This window comes from Pelophylax lessonae, assembly GCF_965119305.1.
Source record: "Pelophylax lessonae genome assembly, chromosome: 4".
NCBI lineage: Eukaryota > Metazoa > Chordata > Amphibia > Anura > Ranidae > Pelophylax > Pelophylax lessonae.
In genome coordinates this window covers 650,379,002-650,399,275 of record NC_138771.1, presented here as the reverse complement: position 1 = coordinate 650,399,275, position 20,274 = coordinate 650,379,002, and the positions used below count along the sequence as shown (strand labels likewise).

Here is a 20,274-nt window from a genome sequence, read left to right as displayed (position 1 = left end):
GTCATCCTAACCTAATGCTTAAGCCCCCTCTTGATTCAACAATGTTCTTGCAGGAGCCTTGCCTCTCTAGGAACTCACACTCCTGATTGCCTTTTGGCTCCCACTGCTGTCAATCACAGCCAGTGAGCCAATCAGGAGACAGAGGGGGTGGGACCGAGCCTCAGATCTGTGTTTGAATGGAAACAGAGCCGTGGGTCAGGAGCACGTCTGCTTGGAGGGAGGAGCAAGGAGCGCCAGCATGGGACCCAAGAGGAGGATCCGGGCTGTTCTGTGTAAAACCGCTGCATAGAGCAGGTAAGTATAACATGTTAGTTTAAAAAAAAAAAAAAGCTTTTATTATCGCTTTAAATAAATGAAGATAAATGTATGAACCATTTGGAGGTAGTTTTAACCACTTGCCGACCACAATACGGTTTTCAAGTGGTTAATCTGGATTATGGCTGAAGCGATCCACCATAACCCCAGTTTTGTTTGTTTTTTTTCCAGCCGGCGGCTGGCTTTCCCATGAAAGCCTATTTGAGAAGCGGCGGGAAGGGACATAACCCCTCCCACTGCTCGCCAGTGTTTCTTGTACTTACCGTTTTGGCCGGTTCACCAGTTTTGGCCACACAGGCAGTGAAAGAGTAGATCGCTTTTATTGCCTCTATGGCCTTGGAGGACCATAACGAAGCCATGACGTCACTTCTGGTCCAGGCTGGGAGTAAAAAAAAGTTGTGTTTTTTTGTTTTGGTTTTTTTAAGCAAAAGATCAAAAATAAAATTATTCATTTTATTATTTTTTATTACTTTTGGACCCCAGATCTCTCAATGAAGAGAACATGTCATCCAATATTTTTTACTCTCTGCTATAAAACATTCCCAATAAAAACATTTTTAAAAATCAAATTTTTTTTTCTCAGTTTAGGCCGATTTTGTATTCTGCTACATATTTTTGGTAAAAAAAAAAAATCTCAAAAAGCGTATATTGGTTTGCGCAAAAGTTATAGCGTTTACAAACTATGGGATAGATTTTGATGCTGTACTCAATTAAAATAATGTAATTATTTCCCCCATAAATAGAGCTTTCTTTTGGGGTATTTGCTCACCGCGTGTTTTTTTTATAAAGTTTTTTTGTGCTATAAACAAAAAAAAGACCGACTATTTTGAAAAAAATCGTTATTTTCACTTTCTGCTTTAAAACCTATCCAATAAAAAAATATAAAAAAATCAAATTTCTTCATCAATTTAGGCCAATATGTATTCTACATTATTTTTGGTAAAAAAAAAAAAAATTCCCAATAAGTGTATGTTGATTGGTTTGTTCAAAAATTATAGCGTCTAAAAACGATGGTATTTACTGGAATTTTTATTTTATTTAATTTTTTTTATACTAGGAATAGCGGCAATCAGCGACTTATAGTGGAGGAGCAGCGCTGATATACACACCACTATATAGTGGGACAGTGATATTGTGGTGGACAATCTGACACTTATTTATTTTTTATTAGTCGATTAGCGATCAGCGACTTCTAGCGGGACTTCGATATTGCGTGACACTTTGTGGGAACCAGTGACACTAATGCAGTGATCGGCGCTAAAAATATGCACTGTCACTGTACTAATGACACTGGCTGGGAAGGGGTTAAACATCTAGGGCTACCAAAGGGTTAAATGTGTGCCTAGCCAGTGTTTGTGTACTGTATGATCTGCTTTCACTAAGGTGTCTCCAGTGTTTCTCCTCGCAGATCAGCAGACATCCATTGGCTGGCACCCACTGATCAGCTTCTGCTGTGACTAATAGGGTAGGGGGCACGTGTGCGCCCCCTACCCAGAAGTGGGGAATTACTTATGTATACATGATTCTGCACAGAACGGCCACCCTGTAGCAGTACATTTTCTGTAGGCAGTTGTTAACTGGGTATACATCGCCATATAATGTAATATGCAGAAGCCAATCAGAGGGTGCTGGCCATTGTATGTCCGCCTGGCACCTGCTGATCAGGTTCTGCTTTGACTAATCACAGGATCGGCGCATGCGCACCCCCCCCCGGCACCTGCTGATCAGGTTCTGCTTTGACTAATCACAGGATCGGCGCATGCGCCCCCCCACCAGAGAGTGCAGAATTACCGAAGGGCTGCTCTGTAGCAGTAAATCTGCTGTAGGCAGTCGTTAACTGGGTATACATCGCCATATAATGTAATATGCAGAAGCCGATCAGCGGGTGCCGGCCAATATATGTCCGCCCGGCACCTGCTGATCAGGTTCTGCTTTGACTAATCACAGGATCGGCGCATGCGCCCCCCCCCCCCCCCCCCCCCCCCCCACCAGAGAGTGCAGAATTACCGAACGACTGCTCTGTAGCAGTAAATCTGCTGTAGGCAGTCGTTAACTGGGTATACATCGCCATATAATGTAATATGCAGAAGCTGATCAGCGGGTGCCGGCCAATGTATGTCCGCCCAGCACCTGCTGATCAGGTTCTACTTCTAATCACAGGATCGGCGCATGCGCCCCCCACCAGAGAGTGCAGAATTACCGAACGGCTGCTCTGTAGCAGTAAATCTGCTGTAGGGCAGTCGGCAAGTGGGCTATATAAGAATACTTAGTCTTCATGAGGGCTGCAATTTGGCAACAGAGTTGTACGCTCTCCTGCTTATAAATCTGAGGACTTGCTCTTTTCTTTTTTTTATATATGCTTGTATCACAAAGCTGTAGTCAGCTGTTATGAGCAAAAGACAGCTGTGTTGACTCTAACCCATGGTATCTCCATGCAGAGAGGGTATGCGAGCAGCACGTGCCTTGGCTCGCTTTGCTCAGATGAGCCCGGGAGAGGACGGTAGCAGCCTGGGATCACATGCTGACGTTGGAGCCTTTGGACAGCGAAGCAAACGGATGAACAGAAGGTCCATGGAAGGCTTGCGTGTCAAAGTGACCAGGTATGAAGCTCACTTGTAGCTCTTTTCTTGCACGAATGGTCTTCTAGACCTCACAATATTGCCATCCTTCTATATTGTTAGGTCCGAGGCCCCACCATCCCCTACAACTCCTCCCCCGTTGGGAGAGCTCTCATTTGAACGGTTTGACCCTCCCGGTGCAGCCAGGTGGTCCGAGTTCCTCAGTGCCTCAAGCAGTGGACGGATGGAGAGTGAGTTTGCTCTGCTCACCCTCTCGGACCATGAACAGCGGGAGCTCTACGAGGCGGCTCGGGTTATTCAGACCGCCTTTCGCAAGTACAAGGTGAGACCGCAACTGGATCTACTAATCTACCGGCACATTACTGATATTCATCTTTTTGGATAGCATAGTGAATGGTTAAAACCAACATTTTTTTTTTTCCTATTTTGCCATCTGTCACAGTGGGGAATATTCTTTACTTCCACTCCTGGAGATATAACTGAAGAAAAAAAATCTCTACAAAGTGGGGGGAACTTGCATTAGATTTCCCCTTACCTCTTGTTCACTGAACATCTCTTGGGCCTCACTGTGACCATGCATAGCTTGGGGGCGCTGCTCTAGATAAACATCCAAAGCTCCCACTGTCAGGTGCAGGTGGAAAGTAGAGCTCGCCCCGGCTATGTGTACACTCTTGGGAAGAGAAAGTCAAACCGCTGCATACCAGTTAAGAGTGTAAAATCAGTAGATACAGCTTCAGCCAAGCTCCATCCAGGCCACCTCCATGACTGAGCCCTGTGGGCAGGGTGAAACATCAGCTGATTGGAGTCACGCTGAAACTGGTTTTACACTCGAGCTGAACTGGTGTTGGACAGTGACTTTTTCTTCCTTAGAATCTGTTAGGCCTCAGCCACACAAAGCGTTGCCCTTGGATGGCTGTGGTTACCGGTGCAAGCAGTTCCCTTGATGATGTCATTTGGGGTGAGGCAACTGCAGACAACTATGTTGCTTCCAGTCTGACATCTGTCCGGGTGCTTGGCCCCAAAAGCAGACTGTGTGTACTGTGTGGCTGTGCACCCACATGGATGTCAGAGTAGGAGCAGAGTCTGTGTACATGCAACAACCACTGCTTCCCAATCAGTGGGCTGCTTGCATGGGAATGCACAGAGCACTTAGAATGCCACCTGTGAACGAGGACTAAGAATTTATTTACCCCGACTTCCTGTCCCAATGTCAATGGGCACTAGGACAAATAGTGGTTAAATCATCAGTAAAAACATGACAGGGTTTCTAATGGGGATCAACCGATTATCGCTGATATGCACTTTCCCCGATATATAGGAATCGGCCGCTGAGGTTACCGATATTTCCGGAAAGTGCTTGTACCGGAGTAATGCTTGCAGCTAGAGGCATCACCCCGGTACCGGCGTTCCATAGCCGAAGGTTGGCTGTCTTGTAATGACAACCGATGCGGCCGCCTTCCGTGGCACGCCCGGGTCTCCCGTCCCACCTGGAAACCCGGGCATCCTAGCTGCACGGCCGCCGAAGAGAAGACCCGATCAAAGCCGCATTCGGGTCTCCATGTAAAAAACCCGGAAGTGATGTCATGACATCACTTCTGGGTACTCGGCGGCAAATTAAAAAAAATGTGAGCATTCAAAAAGGCAAACTTGGCGTTTTGAATGCTTTTAAGTGCCTCCACCACAGTACCTGTGAAAAAAAACAAAAAAATTTAAATGTCCGAAAATATCAGCCGATATCCGATGACCAAAATATCGGTATTGTAACTGAAAAACCGATATCGGTTGATCACTAGTTTCTAACCCTCCTATAATCTCTCTAAAAAGTAAAAAAAAAAACACACAAATGCCTTTAGGTACACTTTAACTTGCACTTGTTTGTAAAAACAGACTTCAGTTACCTTTGTAATTAGTTGGGATAAATATTCACGTGGACATGAATAATATTGTCTTTTTATAGGTCATCTCTTCCGTTTAGAGCCGGTCCACACTAGCGCGACTTGTCAGGCGACTTATCAGCCTGACAAGTCGCGCTCCTCGCGGTCCATTGACCGCTACAGGACCCGTTTTAATAGGAGCGACACAAGTCGCTCCGACGTAGAAAAAGGGTCCTGTACTACTTCGGGGTGACCTCGGAGCGACTTGCATAGACTTCCATTATGTGAAGTCCCTGCAAGTCGCTCCGAAGTCGTGGTGCATGGTAATGCACAAGTCGCCCCCGAAGTAGTAAGGAGTCATGTCGCCTCAGTGTGAACCGGCTCTAATGCTACAATATTGCATGGTTTCTCTTTTGCATTGCACCCAACTGCCCTTAAAAAAAACGAATTGCGGTGTAACCCTCTCTCCAGGGATTCTCCGTAAAGTAAAATAAGTAACCTGGAGAGTCCAGCTGGGATGTTTTCATTACAGCTATGAGGAAAGGGCAAAGATAGAACTTACCGCTGGTGAACCTAGAACCTCCACAGTTAATGTCACCGGTTATCGGAGTATTGGGGAACGACCAGAACTATCTGTATTGCGTTAAAGCTGATGATTTATTCCAACAATTTCTTCTCTAAGCAGGGACGACGGTTAAAGGAACAGCAGGACCTTGCGGCTGCCGTTATTCAGCGCTGCTACCGGAAGTACAAGCAGGTAACCACCTAAAATTGTATTGTTGGCTTAACTTTTTTAGGCAAGAAGCTTGTTGTGTGACCTCTTGTGTAGCAGGTGGGCATATTTCTGACCCTGTATCTCAATGAAAGCTCTTGATTAATAACGACATACTTTCTACTGACAAAACTACTATCTCCTCACTGGGACATGACTAGGGAAGTTGTACCAGGATTTGATGTGACTTTTTGTCTTTGCTTTGGGAGTGGTCCTGTTGTGCCATAATCTGGTCACCTCTGTGAATCACGACTGTGTAGGGAGCAAAAACTGAAGCTCCATCGATAAAGTAGGGCCAAAGCTCTTTTGACTCTACTTCAGCTGTCGCTCTGCTCAGCCTGCTGTCAACTGATGTCACTCAGCCTGTCCATACTCTGAAGGGATGCTAACTTTAATGTCGAGATCCACCCAGATGCCTGACCGGCAGCTGGTTCAACCTCTAAGCATGCCGCTCCTGCCCCCATGCACAGCCCAGCACTCCAGTAACTGCTAGACGGACATAGCAGAGAGCCGGTGACTGACAGTTGCCGCTCACTGAGAACTGCGCGATCATAGGTCTTTGATTGCTCAGTACTCGGTCTAAGAGGCGGTGGGGGAAAGATATAGCACATAATCGGATTGATGCTACATCTACCTAGGTGAGTATTTTTTTTCAAATCCCAAACTTCTCTTTTAAAGAGGTCCTGTACTGTGGAAGCTGTGCCAAAGAAAGGCAAGCAGACAGAAAGGAAAAAGTCACCAGTATGGCCTGTTGTGTTGCTGCAGCTGATTATTTTTTACCATTAATGACTTACCATGCCTTGTCCTGCTCTTTTTTGGCTATGGCCATCTTGTTAGAGGCAGGGTTTGCTTTCACAAGTCAAAGCTTGCCCTCCTAATGGTTGATGATATAAATAATGAGATAATAGGTAGCAGCTGGAAAGCTTGAATTCCCCAAAGATAGAAGCAGGAAAGTCCCTTGCACTGCAGGCCCACAGGTACAGCTTCTTCTCCAGCAAGGAGAACAGTGATCAGCACTGTAGTGACATCACCAAATCTAATTCTGAGTCTGGTGATTTGTAATGGAATAGGAGTCTTCAAACTTTCTAAACAAAGGGCCAATTTATTGTCCTTCAGACTTTATGGGGGCTGGACTATGGCCAGCAGGAATGGAAATTTTTCTGGCATCAATGAGAGTAATTATCACCGCATTTGACATGATTGGGAGGAATAGAGCCCCAATGTTGGTATCATTGGGAGGAATAGCACCAACATAGCAAAGTCCGCCTGGAAAAACTGACAGGCGGACCTGATTGGACAGCCTGTGTGTAAGGGGCTGAAGGTTCAGCTCAGATCTCTGCCCATCAGTTTCACCTACACTGGGCTTAATTGTAGAGTTTGGCCTAATGTGGGTGAAATGTGTCAGATGGGCATGACAAATGGGCTGGGATCTGAGCTGAAGCTTGTCTCCTTTACCTTACGTTGGAGGTGAATACAGCGTGCGGCGGTACCTGCATGCCATATTATATTTTTAGGGAGATGTGCGCTATCTCTTCCAGCGGAGTGTTAACCTTGGGAGGTGGGTACTGCAGGCTTGAAACAGTGCCAATCAGTTACAGTATTTAAAATTTTACTGTGGCGTAAGAAGGAAACCTTCGTTCTTACTGGTTGCCCACAGAATACTGATTTGATGTGCAGAGCAGACAAGGTTTTAGCATGATGTTGGGACAAGACTGTAAATAGAACCAAGATATCAGATGGGCAGAGTAGATACTTCTGTAATATCTAAATTAAGCTTTCATTTTGCCAATGAGTGGTTATAGTGGACCCTTGTGTTTCTCCATCTTGAATTTTGCTCGTTGTCTATCGTCTAATCTTACCTTTCTCCTTTTACAAGCTGACATGGATTGCTCTGAAGGTAAACTGTCTCTCATGTCCTCATCACACCTCCCATTCAGCAGGGGTGTCCTCCCATTATCTGAATCAAATCCTACTATGAAAAATGGACTCTCTCGGTACCCAAATATTAGACACTAACCTGATGTAGATTTTATTTATACAAAAATGTTAAAAATTCACATATTTAGATGAAAACGACAATTGATAACATCGTCAAATCGTGTGTTATACGAACAGTTCTGTCTGGTAACATGGTATCCTCAGACATATACGCGAAGGACGTGAAACATAGTGAATTCTCGATGTGCAGTATATCCTCTACATGTTTTGAGGCTGTAACCGCTTCTTCAAGAGGAATTATATAAAGTATCATCTAAAACATAACGAGAACGTGACATTAGCGTAACAATGAGTAGTAATGAAGGGAAAATAGTCACTGATTTGCTTACTCAAGAGGAACCTGCATTTAAATGGCAGTCAAGATGAGGGCGCCACAAAGACTCTCCAACGGCGGACATGGGGGGGAAGATAGCATATATGTATACCAATGTATCAATAAGTTGCTGGAAATAGGGAGATGTATTTGATAGCCAATGTTTGACTAGGATTTAATCATTCCTACTGGTGCACCAAAAGGTATAAGGCAAAGGAAGGAAAGAAGGGAAGGGAATACAGAAAAATGTGGGGGGGAGGGGGATGAGGAAATAAAAGGGGGTTTGAAAAAGGGAAAGGGGTGGTAAGAAAAAAGCAGGGGAGGGGAAAGGGGGTAAGAAAAAGATAATGGTCTAATATTTGGGTATCAAGAGAGTCCATTTTTCCTCTTCTGGGGGCATAGTGAGGGTTGCCCCTAGTTTCTCGCAAGTTATTTAGATATTTTTATATTGTTAAAATCTGAGACAATGAATTATGATTATTACTGCTGAAGGAAAAGGGAAGGGGTGGGAGGAGGGACGACAAAAAAAAAAGGAACCTCTAATATAAGGACATTTGTGTCCGGTATCCAATTCTATTAAAGAAGACCCTATAAGCTAAATTAAGGACTTTGATGGCACCCATAGATAAAAAGTATTAAAAATTTATACAAATTTTAAAATAATTAGGACATTCCATAAAGACCTAGCAAAACACGTAATTCCATGTACAAGTTTGCATTTATAGTAGCTTGCTGCGACTTCTGACGCAGTTGCATTTCACGGGTACTGGGCCTGCTTCTTCAGGAAAGCAAAAATAAAAGTCAAGCTCTAAAATAAAACCTATTCAGAAATCTTATTAATACAATTGTGAGAAACGGTATATGGTCTCCAATATAAACACTCCACATACCTCAGTATATGTAGACATCAGTATAAAACATGTCCAACCACATTCTTCCAAGACCAGCTCTTACCATATCTCTCATTTCATGGGGCAGTCGAAAGTGCCTCATCCATAGGTCATCAGAGTTGAAATCATCAACATACATCTTGCGGTTAATTGTCTACAATAAGAAAGTTGTTGTGTAGTGATACTAATAAAGTATCTGGTAGGAGTCCTAAATGTAGCATAAGGAAGGGGAAAAAAGGAGAGGGGAAATGTCATTATTCTTAAGCAATGAGTAGCCCCATATGTTCCCAACTGTGCCCCTGCTCTCCGTTCTGAGAAAAAGGCTATTCTATAAGGGCTCCCCAAAGTGCAATATTGGTCACCTCTACTATATTTGGACCAAAAAATATCCTGCTTGATTAGTTGCCCTCGTCCCGCATACATCCATAATTCAACATACCCCATATGTCTATGTATCTATGTTCCTTCGCTTGAGTGTATGAGAATGTATATTTTATTTCAAACTACTTTCCTGAAGAAGTGGCCTCTGTACCCATAAAACGCAACTGCATCAGAAGTCGAAGCAAGCTACTCATCGACTAATCCGATTTAGGATTGATGATTAAGGCCCGTACACACGATAAGAAAATCTGTAGGGAAAATTCGTCCGACCGATCTGCTGATTTTCGGATTTAGTATGATGCTTTCGACAGCCAACTCTGACTTTTTCGACTGACAAAATCCTGATGTGCAGGCTATAAAATTTTTGTTGTCCGTAATACAACGTCCTGTTTTCGTCTCATTAGTACAGATTTTGACGGAACAAAATCTTAAGAGCAAGACTAGGCATGCTCAGAGAGGAAAGAACACATACAAAGCAATCCAACACATGACATCACTTCTGAAGTAGAATTCTGTCGTACGGGAAAATTCATATGAAAATAACCTCTTCACTTTCCACATCAGACTAGAATGCCACAAAAAACCGACGACAGATCTTTCGATAATCTGATCGTGTGTACAGGACTTTACACTTTTCATACTGTGGAGTATGAATGCAACCTTGTACATGCATGGAGTTACGTGGTTTTCTAGGTCTTTATGTAGTGTCCTAATGATTTTAAAATTTGTATAAATACATTTCTCTATCATTCATTGTCGGACACCGCTCCTGATCTTCATAACCTTCATACAGGAGAGGCAGAAAAAGAATCTGGCTACTATGCCTATGGGCAGTCCCGGGTGGGGGGGGGGGGGGGGTATACTCCTTCTCCCTGCTGGGATATCAGATCCTGGCAATTTTTTTTAGGTTGAGAACTTTTCTCCTGTTTTTTTCTAATGAGATCTACAATCAACTGCCGGACTGAGAGACGGACTGGATAATCTAGATCCAGTGGTCACCCCAGTCTGGCCAGCGAGCATGCGCAGAGCTCAGCTCCGCGCTAGGTCGGCCACGACATAACCCCACTGGACTGGGGCTGGCCTGCGAGTTAAACGCTTCATGAGGTCACATGTGATCAGGGTCTGGGCCTGAGTCGCAGCATTCCTCCTGGCCAACAGCCCCCCATTTTGATGGCGAGGGGTTCTGTCTGGAGCGGTGCCCACCTGGTTCCTGGTATGGTGAGTAGCTGTCCCCCCTCTTCCCTTGGAGGGTTTTGGGGTGGACAAGGGCCCCTCCTGAGGATGGTCGAACCCCCAGATTCCCTTCCTGCCAGGCACCCCCCCTTTTATCTGTTCCCCATCCAACCCCCCTCCCTCCGCTTATCCTGGGGATGTGTGGGTGGTCTGTTCTGCCACCTGGGGCAGGGCACTGTGCTGGCAATGAGGGCCGGGGGGGGGGGGGGTGCTGCCGGCGACCGGACGATCGGCTGGGGGTGGAGTTGTACCTGGTGTGGGCCCCTGCCAGGGCCCCCCCACCATCCTGCTTGGGTCTGTCCTTGAGGCCTATGGATCCCTCCTTGGGTCCCTGGGAGCCTCGTGGTGCCACACAGGGCCACCATTTTACTGTAGCCTGTATGTTCCTTTGCACGGCAGCCATGTTTGTGTAGTCTGGTGGCCATTTTACGGTGGTTTCCTATTAAAAATAGTGGCGGCCATGACAGAGGAACCCTGTGGGCAGCGATTTCGGCGGTGGGAGGCCCCCCTCATCCCCTGGTGCTGACTCTTGGATCTTTTTACTTCCTGATCACCGCACGTGGAGTGCAGACTATCCTGGTGGCTGTTTATGCTGGGTGGTGAGTCTGGCGGGGTTCTCTCCCTCTCTGCTGGGGATCGCTTAGTGCTTGTGCCTGGCGACTGGGTGGTGCTGCCAGTGTGGTGGGGTTTGTCCCTTTGCAGTGTGTTATACTTTTTGTGGGGTCCCGTTGGTGATCCCAACCATCCATCGATGCACTGACGGCAGTCCTGGAGTCTTTTGTGACCCAAGTGGAGGGGGTTTTTGGTCGATGGGATAGCAAAAAGCACGCCCTGCCTCATCTGTCTCATCAGATCCTGAATCTGATTCGGCCCCCGCGGACATGGTTTACCCTGCTGGGTCTGCGACCATGCGCCCAGAATCCTCAGATAGTGAGGATAACTCCTCCACATCTGCAACCGCGCACAAAAAGGCGCTGGTGGAAGCACTGATTGTATCTGTGTGTGAGACCTTGAAGAAGGAGGACGCAGCTACAGCTGCGACTGAGGCGCGGGGTTCCCTTTTGGCACTCACAAGCCATCCAGAGCGGCAAAGGTGTTTCCTTTCTCCGCCGATGGACGACCAAAGCATCCTCTTGGGATCCCTAAACGATTTACTAGGCTTAACCCTATGAGGAGTCCCTTATTAAGAAGTGGACTGTTCCACTGGTGGTGGACCCTCTGGTTTCCAGGTTGAACAAGGCAACCATGATTCCAGTTGAAGAGTCCCCGGTCTTTAGGGACCCGGCTGACAGGAAGGCGGAGGCTGTGGCTCGCAATATGTACACTCTGGCTGATTCGACACGGACGCCGGTATTCACCATTGCCCTGGTGACGCAAACTCTGACCAAGTGGGCTAAGCTTTTACACTGTGACTTTGAGGGAGAACAGCTCTCCCCTGCCTTTTCTGAGCTAGCAAACCAGCTGGTCCAGGGGCTGCAGTGTATCTGTGATGCCTCTTTGGATGAGGCTCCCCTAGTGGCTCGGCTCCCTGTTTCAGCAGTGGTCCTTCAACATGTCTTTTGGCTTAAATGCTGGTCTGCTGTCTGCTGACCAGACTTCTGAAAAGGCCTAGACTGATCTCCCCTTTCGAGGGGATCGCCTGTTTGGGGTTGCCCTGGATGACATCATTAAAGGTCTCAAAGGGGAAAAGAGTACTTTTCTTCCACGGGCTGCTAAGGGCAAGGAACCTCGTCGTAGACGTGGGCCCTCCTTCTGGGCTCATAAGAAGTTTTTTCGTTCCTCAGGGTCGACTGACAAGGATTTAAAGCCTTTCAGGGCCTCTTTTGGAGGACCCAAACGAACATGGTCTGGCAAGCCGAGAGCGGGCTTTTCCAGATCTGTGGACATGGCTCCTTTAGCATGACAGTGCGCTCTCACCTGTGTCGGGGGTGGGGGGGACATCTTCGATGATTTCCGGACTTGTGGACTTCCCTGGTACAAGACAAGTAGGTCCACTAAGTTGTTCGGTCCGGCTATAAGATCGCGTTTCACTCTTGTCCCCCGGCAAGGTTCTTTTCCTTCCAACTTGCGCCTGTCCCCGGACCGTTTACAGGGTCTGTTTGGGGCTGTACAAGACCTGTTGCTTCAAGGGGTAAATGTCTTGGTTTCCAACTTCGGAACATTTTTACACAAACCTGTTTACAGTTCCCAAAAAGAAAGGCAAGGTGCATCCAAACCTGGATTTCAAGGCACTAAACTGCTTTGTGCGGGTGCAGAAGTTCAAAATGGAGTCCATTCGCACGGTGGTGGCATGCCTGCGTCAGGGGGATTTTCTTGCCTCTATCAACATCAAGGATGCTTACCTTCACATTCCAATATGTGCCGATCGCCAGCACTTCCTCCGCTTTGCCGTGGGAGATGAGAATTATAAGTTTGTAGTGTTACCCTTTGATGGAATTTGTGGCGTTATCCTGTCATTCACCTTACTTGGCGATTCACAGAGATAAGGTGGTTCTTCGCCCCTGTCCCCAAGGTTGTCTCTGATTTTCATTTGAATGAAGACATTGTGTTGCTTTCCCTGTGTCCCAAACCGAAACATCTGAAGGAAATTGCCTTGGATTTGGTCCGGGCAGTTGGTGTACCTGGCAGCAACGGAGTCTTTTAGGAAGTCCGACTCAATATTTGTGCTCATGGATGGGCCTTGGAAAGGGTTGTCCGCTTCCTCTGCGACCATTTCCAGATGGATCAGACAGATGGTGATTCTGGCCTATCCCATCAAGGGTCAGGTTCCTCCTTTCCCTATTAAGCGCACTCTATTTGGGCTAGGTCTGCAAGGTGACCACCTAGTCGTCTGTGCACACTTTCACGAGGTTCTATAAAGTTGATTTGTTGGCATCTGCGGATGCTTCTTTTGGCCGCAAGGTTTTGCAGGCTGCTGTTTAGAGGATTTGATCCTCTTTGAGGGTGTATTTTTTTTCAGGTGGGCTCCAGTTGTTTTGTTTGAGCTCCTGTTGCCTGGTTGGCTACTCTTTAGCCTGGGGAATTTTTTTGCTGTTCCCACCCCTCATGTTTAACCCTGCTTTGGGACGTCCCCATGGTTTTGAAGATCAGGTGCTGTGTCCGTCAATGAACGAAAGAGAAAATGGGATTTTGACCGTAAAATCCATTTCTCTGATGTTCATTGATGGACACAGCACCCACCCCTCTGTGGAGTTGTAATTCTTCTGACACTGCTTGTAACTAAACTGAATACCTATAGCAGGGAGAGGGAGTATACCCCCCGAGACTGCCCATAGGTGTAGCCAGATTCATTTTCTGCCTGGTGTCCTAATCCTGTAGGGGGCAGTATAAACCAATGGTTATGAAGATCAGGAGCTGTATCTGTCAATGAACATTAGAGAAATGGATTTTTTTAGTAAATCAAAAATCCAATTTTATGATTCTTCTTAATCTATTGGTACCATCAAAATCCTTATTTTAGTTTATAGGGTCTTTTTGTATTACTGCTGAAGGTGCATGAAACCAGGAGCACCACACGAGTGGTTTTAGAGCCCAACATATTTAAAGAGAAGGTCCAGCTCCCCCACAAAAAAAATAGTCAGCAGCTACACATACTGTAGCTGTTGACTTTTTATATTAGGATACTTACCTGTCCTGGAATCCAGCGAAGTCGCACCCCAGTCGATGTTTCCATCGGCTCTCGGGTGTTGCCTGTAAGTAAAGCACTCTGCACTCTCTGAATGGCCTGGCGGCGGAGGGCGGCCGAACTCTCCCAGTGATCTTGCTGGGGCAAGGTCTTCTGGAAGTGATGACCGGTACCTGTCAAAAACAGGTCCCCCCCCCCCTTCCCCCGAAAGGTGCCAAACGTGGCACGGGGAGGGGGGGTTGAGGAGGCAGATAAGCGGCGCTTCTACTTTTGTGAAACTCCACAGTAAAGTGGTTGTAGAACCTTACCTATACCTAGTGAAGTGACTGGCCTCAGATGATAGGTGAATCATGTCCTCCTTCATAAGTTGTACCTTTTTTTCTGCAGTATTCTCTTCTCAACTGTTAAGAATTGATAAAGTTTGCTTGAGCTGTCAGAGCAAAAAGTGGGAGAGCTGAAATCTGCAGAGTTCAGTAAGGAGAGCTGATTGGAGGGAAGAGACTCCACCTCTGCCCCTACTCTTCATGATGCTCGCTGCTGGCATTCTACTAGACCAATCGTCAGGCTTCCTGTCCACTTTTAGGGCCCATAAAGCTGTCCACTGGGCTTTGCATGGTGTTAGCAAACATACATTAATGCATATTATTTGGAGGCAGCTCATTCTTTTGATTGAGCTGCCAACGTAGCAAAAATGTGATGTGTACTATTTTATCAGACTGTGCATTGTGGTGTGCAGTTGCGTTAAAGGTACATCAGATGGGTGCATTGGAGTGTTATTCAGAATGAGTACTATGTTGCACAGACAGATGCACATTGGAGTATCACGCAGTGAAATTATTTTTTGGCATTTATTTAACCAAATGTGAATAAATGGGAGAAGTTCATTGCTAGGTTTTACATAAGTACTATTATTAAACACGGTTCAGATGATGCGAACCGGCGACTATTCATCTGTGCATGGTTTTTTTTATGTTTTTGTTCATTTTTTTGTAGAATTATTTTATGATGTTTGCTCTGATTAACGGTTTGTAGAGATCTACTGAGGCTTAATGAGAATCTTGCGCTCTCTTTTTACCATCTCAATTATTCCCTACCCAGTATGCACTGTACAAGAAAATGACGCAAGCGGCCATCTTGATCCAGTCCAAATTCCGCAGTTACTATGAGCAGAAGCGTTTCCAGCAGAGTCGTAGAGCAGCTGTGTTGATCCAGCAGTGTTACCGGAGCTACAGAGAGGGAGCTCGTGGGGGACCGGCCTTGCAACATCGCCTCAAGTGAGCGCTGACAGAGTACACCAACATCATGTTTCAATCATCTCGTCTGTGTCCTAACGCTGAAACTTCTTTTTGTCTTTTCACAGGGGGTCATTCCTGACAAAGAAGCAGGACCAGGCTGCCCGTAAGATCATGCGATTTCTGCGACGTTGCAGCCACAGGTAAATAATATGCAGTTACTGTATAAATTACACTGGCAGGGAAGGGGTTAACACTAGGGGTGATCAATGGGTTAAATGTGTTCCCTAGGTGGGCTTACTAAATGGGTGGGGGGGGGTGTGGATGGATTGAACAGAGGCACAGAGAGATCGGTGATTCAGCTTAGCACAATCTTTCTCTGCGCCTCTGACAGGAGAGCTGTCTTGCATTGTTTACATTCCTGTCGGCTTTTCTGTCAGTTTTGCCGGAGATCGCAGGAGGCCGGCAGCAATCGAGCCTGCTCCTCCCGTGGTCTGCATCGGACTCAGGCGGTGCGCAATCTCCGTGATCTGCATCAGACTCAGGCGGTGCGCAATCTCCACGTGACTCCGGCGGGTGGGCGCGCACGCTGCCAAAACGCCCGCACATAATCGCGTAGACCTACGTGATTATGCACAGCCAAGCTGCCCTGCCGCAGTAAATCTGCGTGGGGGGTTCGGCAAGTGGTTAAGCAGCAGCCCCACACCCCGCATTGTAACAGTGGGTGGGGGAATCCTCTTCCCGAACCCACTGTCACGATTCAAAAACAGCGGGGTTCCACCCACACAGACTCGTCAATAATTCACGAAGTTCTGTGATTGAATTAACGTGTTACAAGTCAGATGGCACACAGCTTGTAGTGCTCAGACTGTGAGGGCACTGATCATGGGCGCAATGCTTTGCAGGCCCCTTAAAAAAATAATAATAAATGCACATTTTTTTTTTTTTGCGAAAGTGAACTTACCCTTCAAGTTTGTGAAAGGGTCTCAAGTAGTGTGGACTATTGGCTACATTTTTAAGCCAAGAAAGCCAATAAAACAGCAGTAGTCGCTGAACAAACGCTTTGCCTAGAATTACTCTCTAAAGACCATAAAAATCAATTAAATAAATAGATCAAATGGCCCCATCTATTAATCAATCTATTCTATTGAGATAAGCCCAGAAGACTTAGTAAGCCTCGGCTGGTTTTGTTAATCCTGCGCTGCTGAGATGTTTACCCATTTACTGTCATCCCATCAGTTAGTTCCTCATTGGTTTTAGTGTGTGATTTCCAGCAATAAAAAACTCTAGAGATTAAAATCTGTCTGGGTACCACTCAGGTGTGCAATGCAAATATTTATCTTCATGGTGATTGCTAAGCTCCAGTTAGATATTAAAGTACCTTTATTGCAATTTTAAAGCATTAAATGCATTTTATTTAAATGTATGACTTGATACAAGTCTCTTGCAGCCCCTGTACAGCAGAGCTCAGATTAGGAGAGCACAAAGCAGCACAAGAAGCCAATCAGTTGTTCTGTAGTACTCATGTGACATCCTGATAGGGGAAGAGAGTAGAATGACAGAGCTCATCAGTCTGCTGCATCTCCTTTCACTGTCACAGGTGTAAGTGTTGCCTAACTGCAGCAAATTAAAATCGGAGCATAGGAAATATCTCAGACACCCCACATGATGCTAAGCCATATGTCCTTAAGAATAATAGCAGGCTCGGTCCAAGCCACGCCTCCAATGCGTTTCACCCTGCCCTAGTGCTTGAATCCATGATTAAGCCCTGGGGGGGTGGTGAAACCTGTCGGAGCTTGCTGAGGCTGATATCCTTATGACATGCGGCTTTTGCATGGTGTGCCGTGTCTGAGATATTGCCTCTGCCCTTAAATTATGAAGTTAGGATGGACTTCCCATCCAGTCTGCACCCACAGACGGGATCAACCGAACAGGACTTTGAAAGCCTGAGAAAAATCAGATCTAGCGCTTTAGAACTCAACAATCAGCAGCATGAGTATGGTTATGTGGCCCTTTGCTTGCTGTTTTTTTCCGGCCCTTGGGACACACTTCCTCCCGTTAACACCAGTGATGAGGGCATCATTCCTCCCATTGATACGAATGATGAAGCACTATTCCTCCCACTAAAACCAATAATGGGGCATTGTTTATTCCTTCTGATGCTGGGGCATTTTCTACTCCTACTGGCTATAGTTCGAACCCCCTAAAGCCTGAAGTAAAGTTTGGAGACCCCTGTTTTTAAGGGACAGGCTTCTTCCTGCTCTATTTCTTGGTAGATTAAGCAACTCAGGCCCATATTGCCTCGTTTCCACTGAGTGGTACGGTTCGGTTCAGTACGGTACGGTTCAGAACGGTACACATTGCGTTTCCACTGCCAATAGTACCCTTTCATGATAGTCGTGGTGTAGCAGGAAAGCTGTGATAGACGATTCTCTGTCAACCAATCAAAGTTCTGCAGTGTAGTTCCACCCCGTTGGTACGGTACTAATGTGCTTGGTACCCCAACGAAAGGGTACCAAAAAAGTGGTACGGTTCGGAATTAGGGTACCATTCATAATGGAAACGGCATAAATAGCGTACCGTACCGAACCGAACCTGAAAGCTCAGTGGAAACGAGCCATAAGATTAAGGACAAGGCTCAGCCTTTGCCAATCAAGGCCCATTGTACTTGGGGTGTAAGTGCTTACTAGGCATTTCAGCATCAAGCTTCAGCTGTTCAAGTTTATAAGGTTGCTACTGCTAACTGGTGTTCTGTTTATATGTTTACAAAGTGTTACTGGGTAGATATTTTCACCTCTATGGATGCCAGTTTTAAGTTGAGTGTCCTGCATATGGCTCTCTAGTAAGGATTCTTACTCGGTTTGTGTTTGAGCTTGTTGCAGTCTTCCTTAGCCCTTTTGTTTAGTTCTTTGAGGCATCTCAAGTGGCCTTATGAGAAACCCTGCGTCCTGTGTTGTACGATTAAGAAATTTTGGTTTACCTGTAAAATCCTATCCCCAAATTGTCTTCCAGGACAGCCCACAAGCCATAGAGCTCCTCTTAACAGGACAGGAAACTTGTTAACCCTCAAAGAATAAAAGCCGATCCTCCAAGCCCCTGCTTCAGTATTTAGTGTTTCCTCTGGACGGGGTTAAAGTGCTTCCTGGGCAGTTGCCCCCAGGCGCAGTAAAGCAAAGGGGCCAAAAATGGATGCAAGGTGGTAAACCTATTCTAGTGCATGTATTCATAGTGGGGGAGGGGGGCACATTCCTGGATTCCTTGCCCTGGGCGCTGGACAATCCTGTCCTGGTACTGGTTGGAAGGTTCTCCCTAGGGCTACTTGGAAGCTTAAGTTTGTTTGGACCTTGCTTTACATCACAAGACACAGGAGTTGGGGGAGGTTATGCCTGGGTGGGGTGCCTGTGTTTTTTGGGTATTTTTTTTTTTTTTTTTGTGGGTGACAGCATAACCCAATAGTTATGGATATGAAGAAACCAAAAATATTATATTATATTTGACACACTGGGCAGAGAAAGTAGATTTGAGGTTCCCATCAGAGTTACTTGGCTTAGGAGGGAAGCATTGTCATCCAAGCACCCCATATACAATGTCTATTTCTCTCCCCTCTGAACCCCATCTTTCCTATTTTTATCTTCCAGGATGAAGGAATTAAAGCAGACTCAAGATCTGGAGTGTTTACAGAAGCGGGGACTGGCCAAATAACCTTAGGTTCCCCCCAGCCCCATCTCCAGGGCCCGCTGCCAGAAACCCGCACATTGCCAGATGGGGGGGGAGTCGGCCCACCAGAGGGCGCCACTCCCCAGCCTAGTGCATGAGAGAGAGCGTGTGAACGAGCGCGAATTATCGTATATATGTTGCATGTGAATGGCTGTAAGTTTATGTGACTGCATGTATGTACAGATGTAAATAATCTTGTTAGCGGGTGCCAAGGTCACCACCACTCCTTGTCTTCGACAGTCCAGGAGTCTGCGTGGCTTCACTCCTTAAGGCCCCCCGCTCCCAGACTACTCTTGGTGTAGCCTTGTGCCGCACAACAGCAGACGCCTAGACGCACAGGCCATCATATGTACATAGGCTTATCTGTACATATATGTTTATTTATGCACGTTCTTTCCAGTATACAGGAACCTGGGACATAATCCAGACACATGCATATACTGAATTTTACTTATGTGTGCACATACATGTGACTATGCCTATACATCATATACATGCGTGCACAGAGAAAAAAAAAATGGGAAAAAATTCTTGTATGGGGAGCACATTATAATATGCATGTGGGTGTATGTATAACTGTGCGGACACCAGTGAGCGTGTCCAAGTGTGTGTGTATATAAACGCATATAAATATATATATATAAAAAATATATATATATATATAGGGCTGTGTGTATATAAATATATATTTTCTGTACATTTGTGGTGCGTCAGGGGAAGGCGGGGGTGGAGGGGGGGGATCACATGAGCATCACAGGCAGCTGAAGAACTGAATTAACTGATTTTATTTCATGCACTTTCATATATATGTATTTACATATATATACTTTTTTTTTTAACCATTAATGAAAAAATATTTTTCATCTGTGTGTTTTTGGGGGGTTTTTGTTCAGCGCTTTTTTTTGTTTTTGTAACTTTTTGTTATTTGTACATTGTCGTGGAGTACTCAGATGAGGAAGCAGGGCCCTTTTTTTGTACGCTCCGGCCGGAGGTTTTAACGCACATACCTGAGATCCCTATAAAAGACCTGTACTCTGCCCAGCGGGGGCAGGTAGAGGAATATTTTATTATTCTGAATCCCCGGTGCCCCATCTGCCATGATTATCAAAAGACCAGCCAGGACAAGAAATGCATTTTACATTTTTTTTTTTTTCTCCACTGAAGCTAGTTTGTGTTATTTTATTTTATTTTTTTAGATATTTATAGAAAAAAGTGTAAATTGTTAGGCTGCGTTCCATCACTGCGTCTATATGACTTGCGCTGCTGTACATTTATGCCTTATGATAACACGGAATATTCCACTTTTGTGAGGGGCCTGTTTAACATGTATATAGGGTGACAAATA

The 20,274-nt window shown here is 45.8% G+C and overlaps 1 protein-coding gene across 4 annotated transcripts in view; it reads left to right on the top strand.

The window, feature by feature from the left end:
• The window catches only part of CAMTA2 (calmodulin binding transcription activator 2), a 173,111-nt gene extending 153,564 nt beyond the window's left edge, over positions 1–19,547 (top strand). The window contains exons 18-24 of one of the 4 annotated variants that reach the window (XM_082255520.1): positions 2,754–2,915; positions 2,997–3,216; positions 5,454–5,525; positions 7,417–7,437; positions 15,079–15,254; positions 15,341–15,415; positions 18,851–19,547. In XM_082255520.1, coding sequence (XP_082111646.1) covers positions 2,754–2,915; positions 2,997–3,216; positions 5,454–5,525; positions 7,417–7,437; positions 15,079–15,254; positions 15,341–15,415; positions 18,851–18,914 — 790 coding nt within the window. In that variant the 3' untranslated portion in view covers positions 18,915–19,547. Of the gene's footprint in view, positions 1–2,753; positions 2,916–2,996; positions 3,217–5,450; positions 5,526–7,416; positions 7,438–15,078; positions 15,255–15,340; positions 15,416–18,850 lie in introns of all 4 variants that reach the window. The other 3 variants (XM_082255519.1, XM_082255522.1, XM_082255521.1) reach the window with 3 other exon arrangements.
• Positions 19,548–20,274: the final 727 nt, after the last annotated feature.